Source organism: Bos mutus, chromosome 1, assembly GCF_027580195.1.
Source record: "Bos mutus isolate GX-2022 chromosome 1, NWIPB_WYAK_1.1, whole genome shotgun sequence".
In the NCBI taxonomy this organism is placed as follows: Eukaryota; Metazoa; Chordata; class Mammalia; order Artiodactyla; family Bovidae; genus Bos; species Bos mutus.
In genome coordinates this window covers 133045433-133058418 of record NC_091617.1, presented here as the reverse complement: position 1 = coordinate 133058418, position 12986 = coordinate 133045433, and the positions used below count along the sequence as shown (strand labels likewise).

The window sequence follows — 12986 nt, the reverse complement described above, 5'->3', positions numbered from 1 at the left end:
GATCCAAGCTACATACTTGCAGAAATGCGTCCTTGTCATCAGGACAATGCAGGACTTGGGAACCATCATTGTTTTAGCTGCCCAGACACTGGGCTTGGCTTGCTTGTCCTGGAAGGGTTCCTCATAGGAAAAGGGTCAGGTGTGAAGCATTGCAGGGAGACAATCTGAGCCTAGGGGCAGCTTTATTTCCTTCATCTCCTTTATCTCTGTGTCCTTTATCTCTTTATTTCTCTATTCTTTTCTGTCACTCCCCCACCCCCACCAGTGTAAACTCCATGGGAGCAGAAGCTCATCTGCTTTGCTTTATCCTATCTCCCAAGTGCCCACAATAGGCAGGAGTATTTATTTAAAGAGTGAGTGAGTAAACAAATAAATAATGAATGGGGTTCTAGTAGTTGTTGGTGGCCCAGATCTGGGCCACCTCCATAAGGGTATGCTGTGAACCCAGGCACCATGCTGGCTTCTGAGACCACAAGATAGTGTTCAGGTTCTCCTGGCTGTCTGAGTCTACTCTCCAGGGAGGGCCATTAAAGTCTGCTCCTGATCTTGGAAGGAAAGGATTCAGATTTGTGTAGCCCTGGACTCAGCAACCATGGCTCCCAGAGACCCCCGTTCATGGCCCACAGATGCATGTGCCCTGGAGCGCAGCCATGGATGAGACGTGCTTGCTTCATATGGAGGCTATTTTAAATAAACATGAAAAATTCATCATTCGCAGAAACCCACTGCTTTTCTTCTTGAACGGGAAGCAAATGAACAGACATGGAAAAAGTATCGACCAGGGTGGGTCTTCTCAGCTTCCAGGGACACAGATGGATCAGGGATGGTTCAGTTTCTCTTCTGCCACTTGCGTTTCACCAAAACCTCTACCACTTGGGCTTCTCTGGTGGCTCAGTCTGTAAGGAATCTGCCTGCAATGCAGAAGACCTGGATTCAACTCCTGAGTCAGGAAGATCTCCTGGAGAAGGGAAAGCCTACCCACTCCAGTATTCTGGCCTAGAGAATTCAAGGACTGTATAGTCCATGGGGTCGCAATGGGTCAGACACTACTAAGCGACTTTCACTTCACTCTACCACTCAGGGGCACAACAGGGTCCTCACTGCTCCTGCATGTTCCCTCAGCCCCACCGCAGGGCATCTGTCTCATGCTGGAGAGGGGTGCACACGTGTGACCTACAGCCTTGCACACTGAGCAGAGGTCGAAAACTGGTAGAATGGGGCCTCCCCCAGGCCGAGTGCTGGACATGGCAATCATGGAGACAAACCAGCTACCAGGCCCTGCTCACCAGGAGGCCATAGTGTGGTGAGGATGCCTAGGAAGAGCCCATCACAGTGTGATGGTGGATTCTGTGTTGTTGTTCAGTTGTTAAGTCGTGTGTGACTCTTTGCATCCCCATGGACTGCAGCATGCCAGGCTTCCCTGTACCTCACCATCTCCTGGAATTTGTCCAAGTTCACGTCCATTGAATTGGTGATGCCATCCAACCATCTCATCCTCTGCCTCCCTCTTCTCCTTTTGCCTTCAATCTTTCCCAGAATCAGGGTCTTTTAGGGTGAACTGGCTGTTCACATCAGGTGGCCAAAGTATTGGAGCTTCAGTTTCAGCATCAGTTCTTCCAGTGAGTATTCAGGTTTGATTTCCATTAGGATTCACTGGTTTGATTTCCTTGCTGTCCAAGGGACTCTCAAGAGTCTTCTCCAGCACCACAGTTCAAAAGCATCAATTCTTCGGCATTCAGCCTTCTTCATGGTCCAACTCTCACCTCCATACAATTCTGAGTTACACAGCCAGAAATGAGCTTATAGAAGCCCAGAGGGGAGGTGTGTGACTGTGAGCATCAGGGAAGTCTCCTAGTGAAATGTGCTGGATCTGGAAGGGTGAGCAAGAGTTCCTCGAGTAGATAGAAGGAGAAGAATTCCGGACAAAGGAGAGAATGCAGTGCAGAGGCTTAGGGATGTGAAGTGAGTTCAGTGTGCACAGGACGTGGCAGGAACTTCTTGTTGGTCACAGTATGACCCAGAGATGAAATCAAGAGCAGCAAGTCCATATGGGGACTTGAAGGACATGGAAAGGAGGGTAAACTTTTAAATAACTGGTATTTGAGCAGAGAATGATATGATCCCATGTACATTTTGAAAGGCACACCCTGGTGGATGAGAATAGATGGGAGATATGGAAAGCGATTGAAGGATTGATTAGAGGCTTTGCTTTAGGGAAGGAAAATTGGTGGAACCCATTTTTGTGAGGTGATAGAGATACAGAGGAAGGAAAAGATCTGAGGAAAGGAGATGCCGCTGACGAACTGTGTGTTGGGTCCCCATGTTCTGGCCAGTGACCACAAAGTATGTTAGGAAGTAAGGACCAAGTTCTCTGGATTTGTCAAGTAGGGAACCCCCCACACCACCCTACCCCTGTCCAAAAAAAAGGGGGGAAGGCATGAAAGAGGAGTGGGGGAGAAACCAGACTGCAGGTGGTTGAACACGGAGAGAGGAGAGCCTGTATGATGTGTGACTCCACTTTGGGGAAGCTTGGCTGGAGAGTGAAGAGGGGACATTCAACATAGAGAAAGATATGCCAGGTGACCATGTTTGGGTTTTAAGTGGCTATGACTTATGCAAATTTAGGTAGAGAAAGTAGAGTCAGGGGAGAGGATGAAGTTGAAGTTCAAGGACAAGAGGAGGTAACTGGAATCAGGGTGTGTGGGGGGGGCCATCTCCAAAGGATGGGAGGGGTGAATGGTCACTCTCCCTAACAGTACTGTCTCTGCCCCTCCGCCCAAGGCTGCTTTTTGAGTGATAACCAGAGGATGCTACAGGATGCAGCAAGATAATATGGTTAAAGGATTTACCCCACGCCTGGCATGGAACAAGTGCTTGGTAAATGTAATTTTTCTGACTATGAGAAACAGTGGCCTGTGGCTGAGGCTAGGCTATCTGCTGTGACAATGAGTCAGACAGCGATGGCATTCACCACAGGGAGCTTGTGGTCTGAGTCTCATCTGTCCGAGCAAACAGACATGTCTAAGACAGGCACTGGCCAATATGGGTGTTAATGATGAATGTGGTGTGAGACAAGGCTGGCCATGACCAATAGAAGTCCACCTAGGGCGATCCCCAATGCCTGCCCAATGCTAGCTGTGCACTGATTTCAAAAGAGATGGATATTTATCCCTGGTCAGATGGGTGGGGAATTCTTGAATGCTATTTGCAAGACCTCAGTAAAAATGCTTCATGAATCCTGCCCTGTCACAAGCATGCATGAAAACTATGCTTTAGCTCAGGTCTAATGGGCTTTATATAGTACAGTACTGATTTTCTTTCATGTTTTAATAGAATCCGATTTAATATTTGCTTTCTGCTCTCTCTGCTTGCTGTTGACTGATTCAACACAGAATCCTTCCCTGGTGCCCCCCGACCTTGTTGTTATTCCCTCATTCTGTGTGTTGGCATTTGATTCTTGTCTCCAGCATGAACCTCTTTACACATGTCTCCGTTCAGCTGGCGACAGTCACGTGCGTGAATTCTGAATGCATTACTATCCAGAGCAGTGGCTCCCACAGGCCTGCCATTCAGAAAAGGGGCTTCCAGGCAGAGTCTGTTTCCATCAGATGGATACTGAGGGTAAGCAGAACCCATCCTGGGAACCAGAGGCTATGGTCCATTCTGTTCTTGGGCAGGAGATTCTCCAAATGGATCTCAAAATGCTCAGGACTGCAGCCATGAATTTAGCAGCATTCTGCTCTCCTACTAGGGACCAAGCTTTCTAGTTTTGCAACAAGGCATCTCAGCCTTTGCAGGTGTGTGAACAGCAGCCATGGATGGAGCTGTCCGGAGGAAAGAGGCTGCCCTCCTTGAGTCCCAGTGAGCCTGACTGGTTTGTAGGAGAGACGGTCTGTTCAGATCTCTTGTTTTCCATGAAAAGATCTGACCACCAATGTTTGGAGTGCCGTATCAGCTTAAGACCAGCTCTGGTAGCTAGCAGAGTGTCTGGGACAAACCGCTATGCTCTTCTTGTATTATGGGGTAAGAAATAGTGGCTGTGTGAATCTCCTACCCAACATGGCTTCTTGAACCACAGCTTGTACAATGTGAATATTCATTTCTCCAGGTGTTCTGGAAGCCCGTCCTGCAGAGAAACACTCCCACTGCCATGCACATACCACATAGATCCCAGGTTGTGTGAGACTGTATGCAAGATGCCTGAATATGTTGAGTCCTGTCCTCCAACACTTGAGTTCTCCACAAGTTAAGAAGAGACATGGAATCAATAAGAGTCCAATATACATACATGTCACTGATGCTAAAGCTGCCTGGAGGATGCAGCTGAGTCCTGAGAACAAAAGGGCTTGTATCCAAGACCTCCATCCTCCTCTCCCTTGGCAGACATGATTCAGAGAAGAAAAGCCTCACTGGGATGACTAAAAGGGGAGCTGGCAACAGGTTGTCATCTCCATCTGTCATTTTTTCTCAGAAAGGATTGGGACATGGTTGTTTGGAGTTGAGGGAAGAGAGGAGATATGTGTATGTGAGGAGGGTGGGATCACACCAAAGAGGGATGGAGAGAAGCTGGCCAAGCTTCCACCCAGCCTCACTGGGCCTTTCTTTGTCTCCCTGCAGGTGTCCCATCAGGTCCCCGCAATGTCATCTCCATCGTCAATGAGACATCCATCATTCTGGAGTGGCACCCTCCTCGGGAGACGGGTGGGCGGGATGACGTGACCTACAACATCATCTGTAAGAAGTGCCGGGCAGACCGCCGGAGCTGCTCCCGCTGTGACGACAACGTGGAGTTCGTGCCCAGGCAGCTGGGCCTGACTGAGTGCCGCGTCTCCATCAGCAGCCTGTGGGCCCATACCCCGTATACCTTTGACATCCAGGCTGTCAATGGGGTCTCCAGCAAGAGTCCCTTTCCCCCACAGCACGTCTCTGTCAACATCACCACAAACCAAGCTGGTAAGTCTGGAGGCGTCTATGCCCCTTTTGTCTGTCTGTGGGGCTGACACTTGGGCCACTTCTGTGCAGGAGCAAAGCTGCAGCCACATCCAACCCGTTAGTCTGCACCCAGGCCTCCTTCCAGGAGTGAAGGTATCAGGTGATGGGCATTTGAGACCATGGAGAGGTAGGGTTTCACCTGTGAGAGTGAGCTGGATTCTGAGGGCTTTTCCTGTGCCTGGTACAAAAGCAAAGATGTATACTCAGGCTAGCATGGACCCAGCGCTCTGCACATTCGGCTAGGGCTCAAGGACCATCCTTGGAAGGATGGATGGACAGATGGATGGATGGGTAGGTGGGTGAATGGGCAGAAGCACTGTACGATCTTGAGAACACCAGTGTTGCTTTCTTAGAAAACCCAATGAAAGCAACTTCCCGGAAATCTTGTCAGTATTGCCTTCATAGATTATTTTTCAATTAAACCCATGTAATTCAAGAGTGCACTCTCCTTTACAGCGTGCTCAGATGAATGCTACACTGTTATAGAGACTTCAGACAGTTTATAATAGATCGATCCTGATGGCCAGTACATCCCTGTACTGCATAGCTCAGAACACATTTTCTTCTCTTCTCTATTTCCAAGTCTTTTGCCCTTCTGACCTTTTCTTTTTATTACATTTCACACCTCTTGCAACAATCCATTTTTTAAAATCCATTTAATCAGTCCATTCATGTACTCACTCTGCTACTGCTAAGTCACTTCAGTCGTGTCCGACTCTGTGAGACCCCATAGACGGCAGCCCACCAGGCTCCCCCGTCCCTGGGATTTTCCAGGCAAGAACACTGGAGTGGGTTGCCATTTCCTTCTCCAATGCATGAAAGTGAAAAGTGAAAGTGGAGTCACTCAGTCGTGTCCTATTCCTAGCGACCCCATGGACTGCAGCCTACCAGGCTCCTCCGTCCATGGGATTTTCCAGGCAAGAGTACTGGAGTGGCGTGCCATTGCCTTCTCACTCATTTATTTATTTATTCCCTCTTTATTGAGGCAGTTATTCAGCATCTACTGTGTGCCAAGCTGTGGATTAGACACTGTGAGGGATACAATGACACTTGGGCACCATTGTTCCTCCCATGAAACTCATTAACTGAAAAATTTCCAGGGCGTAGACACAAAGTGCAGAGCTGCAAGGTGGTGTATCCCAAGCATCATATGCTGTACTCATGCAGTAAAGACCAAAGGAAATAGAGAGAAATGAGCAATGTCCCCCCTGGGGGGAAGGTTCAAGGCTGCAAAGGGGACATTAAGATCATCTCTTGTAGACAATGATGAGAATCATAAGCAGTGGACCATGATCTTACTTGGAATTATGGATTTTTCTCAATCAGCAAATTGTAAAAGGGTAGCTTGTTAGTGGAATAGCAGGAGCTGGGCTCTCTGTCCTTCCACGTAGCTCCCAATTCTTGACCTCTTCTATCCTTCTCCATCCTTTCCTACTCCTCATCACCCCCTCCCCCCAGTCCTGAGACTTGTTCTGCCTCTTTTAATACCAGGCATCTTTGATGGCAGATGATTCTTGGGTTTAAGCTGTCAGAATGGAGAAGAAAAAAAGGTGTCATCAGAGAGCATGGCTGTCCAGATGGCTGCGTTGTTGCTGAGAGCATGTGTGTGTTCGTGTGTGCGTGTTTGTATGTATGCGTGTGGTCACGTGTTTACATGCATACGTGTGTAGTGAGAAAATAAGAGTGGAAGTGTGGAAGCCTCCAGCTGGTGACCACAGCCCCAGTGCCATGGAGACAAAGGTTGTGACAGCCTGTCTTAGCCAAAGAGAAGGAAATGGTAATTTCTGCATCATGATGAGCACGTAACATGGGCAGCCTTTGTTAGCAGTATTTCCCTTGGAGAGTTTAAGGCAGAAAACTGGCTGAAATATTTTAGTGTCCCAGCTTCTGGGAATAATAATCCTGCCAGGCTGTCATGTTACGCTGGGCTTGGCTGTCTTTTCTCTCTCTAAGCATGTGTGAACAAACCTGCCACTTATATTGGTTTGCTTTGATTTCTGCCCCTCCCTTCCCTTACCCTGCTATTCCCGAACCTGCCCATCTGCTTGTCTTGCCATCTGCACCTTCCCAGGCTTGTGGGGCCGAGAGACCAGGGCTCCTACAAGGGACCCTGCATTACCAGTGTTCAAAATATTTATCTTTATCCTCACCCATTGGCCCTTCCAGAAGCGTTTCTCATGTCCTTTGTTCCCCCTCTGATGGGCCCTTTATTCTTAATTTTTCCTGACTTTGTAGTCATAGTCCCACTGTCACCATCCAATCAAAGACTTCTCTTTGGGAATCCTGGAATTAGGGTGTCAGAAAGTTTATGATCGATGAGGTAAAGCTGCAACTGCTTCTTCATGGCATATGGTTATTATAAAATAAAGATCAGGTTAACCAGTGATTTCTTATCCATAGGATAAGAAACAATATGCTGCTTTGGTGAATCCACACATGAATGCAAATTATTTTCAACCAAAAGATAATTTGTCTAAAAAGACAAGAATTTTAAAAACAAACACTTAGCCTCTACCTCTGCAAGAGGACTTTAAGAACATGAATGGGAGCTCCAGATTTTATAAAACATGAAAGAGAGACTAATACCATCAAAAGATTCCTAGTGACTCACTCAGATCTGTTAAGGGATGAGGTAGATGAACCGCTGTATCACCAAGAAGTCATGACATTTCTCTCCCCTTTCCAAGGCACCCCAGAGCTCTTCCAGTCTGGCAAGATCCGGTTCATCCTCCCTATCCTCATCTCTGGGTGTGTTGTGACCCCTTGTCAGTACCTGTGGCCACATCTCTCCTACTATTTGGGTCATGAGTGATGGCTCAGATGGTAAAGAATCTACAGGAGAGCTGGGTTTGATCCCTGGGTTGGGAAGAAGGTTGGGAGAAGGGCTACCCATGCTAGTATTCTTGCCTGGAGAATTCCATGAACAGAAGAGCCTCGTGGGCTACAGTCCATGGGGTTGCAAAGAGTCAGACACAACTGAGCAACTAACACTTGCACTTTCAGATAGATTGGCAGGTGAAGAATTTGACCAGGAGTAGTCCTGGAGTCAATCACTAAGTCAACTGCTAAGTGTTCGTTGACCATCCGTTCCCTTCCTGGAACAGCCCGAACTGAAATGACGGAAGACTCCTAAGTGGGTCCTGATTAAGGAGTAGGTGAGGAATAGTTATTATTCATGTTTGTGTCTCTTTTGAGTAGATAGTTTTGGAATACATGGACTCATTTGATCTTCATAATTACTCTGTGGCTTGTGTGTTATTGTTCCCAATTTTTCCAATAAGGAGACAGAGACTTCAAATGGCTTGAGGAGTCTAGGATTAGAAGAAGGGTCCGTAGGCCATCCATTCTGCCTCTGCCTTCCGTTTCCTGCCCTGAAAGGTGGATGGTGCCTCTGGGCTCCCCATGTCACAGCTTACACACACAGAGGGGTTATCCAGAGCCAGACAATGCCATCCTGCTGAGGGGAGGGGACCTCAGTGAGCAACCTTCCACAATTTTTTCTGTGACAGTGAACCATTAAAGGCTTCCACTGCCTCTGGATGGAGAGGTGAGCTAGGTGTGCAACTGTTAAGGGGTGCAAATCGTTCCCAAGGTGAGTTGGATCCTGACAATGGATGTTTGGGTCACATGAGGGAAGAGTTTGGACGAGTTGGCTGCAAGTATTCTGAACATCATTGTCTGTTTTTGGGTATGGTGCACTCCTGTGGGGTGGTTCCTCCTTTGTTTAGGAGCTATGGACCACAGGTGGCTGGGTGAGCCATTCTTACTCTCCAGCAGAGTCAGGGGTTGTCACGCTGTTCTTCCTTGGGGCTTTCCAAGTATGCTGCATTGATGCTGCATTGCATCACTCTCATAAGCCCTACCCAATGGAGGCAGACAGCTCATGTTAGTTGATTTTTTTGTATCTGACAAAAACGGTTATGGTTGGCATCATTCTATCTGAGAAAGTCACCAATACACTTCTCTTGATCCTAAGGTTGTGATCTAAGGAGATTTTATAGTTATATTTTGGTCCACTGGGTACACATTGGATATATTAATAGTTCTTCCATCAGAAACAAGAATGGCTGGGGACACTAAAGGGTCTATTGAATCCTGAGATCCAGAGAGCCTCCATCTCCTCCTGTGATGACCCCAGTCAGGTATACAGTCAGACTACTCGAGGATCTTGAATTACTTGGAAAGGATCAGGGTAAGATCCTCAGCCAGCTCATAAAGAGTGGCAGAGAACTACCATTTTTGAGCAACTCCAATGTGCCAAGTCCCTATCAAGTTCTTTATAAAAATGAGGTGGGTCAGATGAATAAACTGGGTTCAGAGAGCTTTTGAAATTTGCTCAGCCTCTCACAGCCAGCAAATGATGTTTCTGGGTTTCATACTTAGGTTTGTAGCCATTTTATCCTTGGACAAATCAAAAATCGCATTATGGTGAGCCATGTAAGTTGTAAGCTCCCTCTAAGCTATTGCCACATAGCTGGGCCACTTTAGCTGTCAAAAAAATGTCCATCATCTTTGGTCAGGGTTGGTCATGAATTATGCAAGCTTAGATTTACGTGAGGTCTTTAGGGATGCAGCCTTGCACTGAATACAGCTGCCTTGAGTTTAAAATAGACCAGATCAGGTGGAGCTCTCTCTCTTGCAGTGGCCCAGCGATCTGCAGAGAGGTTGTTATCACCACTAACTCTTGCAGTCACTCTCTGGCACCTGGCCCCAGGTTCAGAGTGATGGCTGGATCATCCAGCTGTCAGACAGAATTAAAGTGAATGACAAACTTTACTTATCTTTTCTGCCAACTAGACTCAGAGTGTCAGAACTGGGGACGAGGACCTTGGAGGAAATGTTGGGAAAAATGACACAAACCAGACCAGCACATCCATAAAATCAACTTGTAGTGTGGTAAAATAAAGTCAGTAAATTTGGGAGCATCTAAGCCAGAGAGAGCACACTCAAAGACCCATGAGGCCAGGAAGGTAATGGAGAGGAGCCACCCAGGGCCAGACAGAGGGGAGGAGTAGAGACCACAGGGAACTAATGGGGAGAAAGGAGCAGCCCCTACTCAGCTCCAGCAAGTGGTGCCATACCCAGTGCTGCCAGATTCTAGAAACTGAAAATCCATATTAAAAATGTTGACAAATAACTAGAAAATCCTAGAACACATGAGAGGCAATCAAATCCAATTCTGGATTTGACTTTTTGGCTGTGACTTGCCCATAGACTCAAAGAGCCAATCTGATCTACCCAGGCCTAAATGGTGAGTGTGCTGTGATGTACCATCTCATCCCACCATGGGGCAGTCACCTTCCCTGATTCCTGGGCTCATGGTGGTGGCTGTGCAGTGGGCGGGGAGTCCTGGGCTTGGTCCCTCTCTCTGCTCCTCACGTGACTCACGCAAATCCATTGAATTGCTACAGTCCCTCCTTTCTCCCCAGTAAGATGGGAGTAATGACACCTGCTTCCTAGTGCTGTGTGACGAGCAAATGACACAGGGGATAGAAACTCACTTTGCAAACCGTGTGATGGACTGGGAGATGAGCATCATTTCTGAGAATGTACCCTGAGCCAGACAGCAATTTGCTGGGCCTTTTCCCCCCAGTTTTTCTCTTTCCAAAGCCCTGAGTCCCTTTGTTTGGGACTGATGTCATCTAGATAAGATAAATGACAGATGTCAGTGTGGCCATTCTTCACGAAAGGAGTAGGTACCAGAAAGGAGAGCAGGGAAATCTGTGTCCCCGGGGGTTAATGGAGAGGGTGAGGATAGAATGGGATGTGTGTGCCCAGAACAGGCTCCTTCTGTGGCTCCGAGGAGCCCGACTGTCTCTCCTCACTGTGTTTGGAGAAGCAGCACTTTCCCCTTGTACTACGCATCAGCCCTGGAGGATCCTATGGACGGGGGAGCCTGGTGGGCTGCAGTCCATGGGGTCGCTGGAGTCGGACGCGACTGGGCGACTTCACTTTCACTTTTCACTTTCATGCATTGGAGAAGGAGGTGGCGGCCCACTCCACTGTTCTTGCCTGGAGAATTCCAGGGACGGGGAAGCCTGGTGGGCTGCCGTCTCTGGGGTCGCACAGATTCGGGCACGACTGAAGCGACTTAGCAGCAGTAGCAGCAGCACGCATCAGCAGCATTTCTATCTGACATTTATTTTACACACAGTTCATATATGGCCTGCTGTGCTGACTGCATGTAAAATACTAACATATCGCCTGAGCCTGCAACACAGACACAAGCTGTTACTTAATTTTATTTAAAAAATGCTATACCACTCTGTCAATCGCCACAAGCCTCTAGTTTGTCCATTTTAAGGCATTTTTGAAGTTCCCAAACAATTAAAGACACTCAGAGATGCTACTTTTCCCATACGTGAATTACCCAGCCCACCAATTCCTCTGAACATATCACCTAATTTGCATTATTCCTTGGTTAAATATAGTATTTGCATGCATAAAGAATAATCTTTGAATATGAAAAGGAATTTTATGATATTGCAATATATTGAGCTCTTTGGAGGAAAGATATTATGTAAATCTCAAAATTAAATATTAAAACAATATTACACTGCTGCCTGTGAAAATTTAGAGTGTTACGATCCATATGGTGAAGCTAGTCTGTTTTTAAGGGCTGGTCTCATTGGAAATTAGCAGGTGAAATTTGCTCCAGAGCGGAGAGAAGATTGAGTTGGAACTTCAAAAAGATGGGAATGACTTTAAGGAGAACTTTCACTGAGGTTAATAAGGAAAAGTTTTTTAAAAACCTAAAGTCAATGAAAATTTCACTGTTTTCAATTCAATTTCATAGTTCATTTCATTGCTTTCTTATCATAAAAAGGTTGTTTTTATTGTTTCTGAAGCCCTGGTATTGAGAAGGAACTTCCAAGCAGCCTCAGAGAGGTCCTGCCATTAGCAAATAGAGTTTCTTGTCTTTTGAGCTGAGCAGGTCAGCATGTAGCATTGTCCTTGACCAAAGTCATGGGCTTCCACTACTGGCAGCCTTAGGTTCTGCACTAGATGGTGACCTCTGCAGAGAATCAGACTTCCCACCCTACCCCAGCTTCATGAGAGAAGGACCACACAGCACTAGGCATAAAGTCTTGATAAATATTTGCCACGCTTCTTTAGTCCCTGCATATGATATATGTTTGGTTGATGTGTAGTGATCGTAATATGTCCTGGTGATCCACAGGTGGGCAAGTGATTCTTCCAGGTCAGCAGGGAACCAGGTGTCTTCCTCCCCTATAGATCCTAGAGGGAAAATGTAAGGGACTGATTGTAGGGTATTACCAGGAGCCCCAATGGTCTCAAAGGAACATAGTGAGATTCAACCACATTCAGAGGGGGATTCGTTTGTTTGCTTAAGCATGTTAACTTTGGAAATGTACTCACCACAGTCTTTGCAATTGCCTTCCACTTGCCGATTGCTTGTCTTCTGCTTCTAGGGGCTCTCATTCACTGACTCGACAAATATTTATTGAGGTCTTCTGTGTGTCATACATGGTTCCAGGCACAAAGAACACAGGAACAAACAGCACAGACAAGAGTCTGTGTCTTGGGGAGCTCATGTTCTGGTCCCCAGCATTCATTGAAACTGGTCTCAGAGGCCCAGAAGGGCACCAAGGGGGATCTCAGCTGGGCTCTGGGTTCCACAGCCTGCTGAAGTACCAACTCACACTTGGTGAAAGTTAGGATGTGATCACATGCTGCTGCTCTAGAGCTTTCAATCTGAGGAGGTTGTTGCCAGTTGCTCAATCGTGTCCGACTCTGCAGCCCCAGGGACTGTATCCCCCCAGGCTCCTCTGTGCATGGTATTTTCCAGGCAAGAATACTGGGGTGTGGTGCCATTTCCTTCTTCAGGGGCTCTTCCTGACCCAGGAATCAAACCCGGATGTCTTGCATCTCCAGCATCGGTAGGTAGATTCTTTACCACTAGCACCATCTGGGAAGCCCACACAGAGACAATACTGGGTGGGATATTATATTATTCATTATCTGACCAGTTG

The 12986-nt window shown here is 47.2% G+C and overlaps 1 protein-coding gene across 1 annotated transcript in view; it reads left to right on the top strand.

Moving 5' to 3' along the window:
* The window catches only part of EPHB1 (EPH receptor B1), a 462138-nt gene that overhangs the window by 326990 nt on the left and 122162 nt on the right, over positions 1–12986 (top strand). The window contains exon 5 of the mRNA XM_070385976.1: positions 4618–4953. Coding sequence (XP_070242077.1) covers positions 4618–4953 — 336 coding nt within the window. The remainder of the gene's footprint in view (positions 1–4617; positions 4954–12986) is intronic.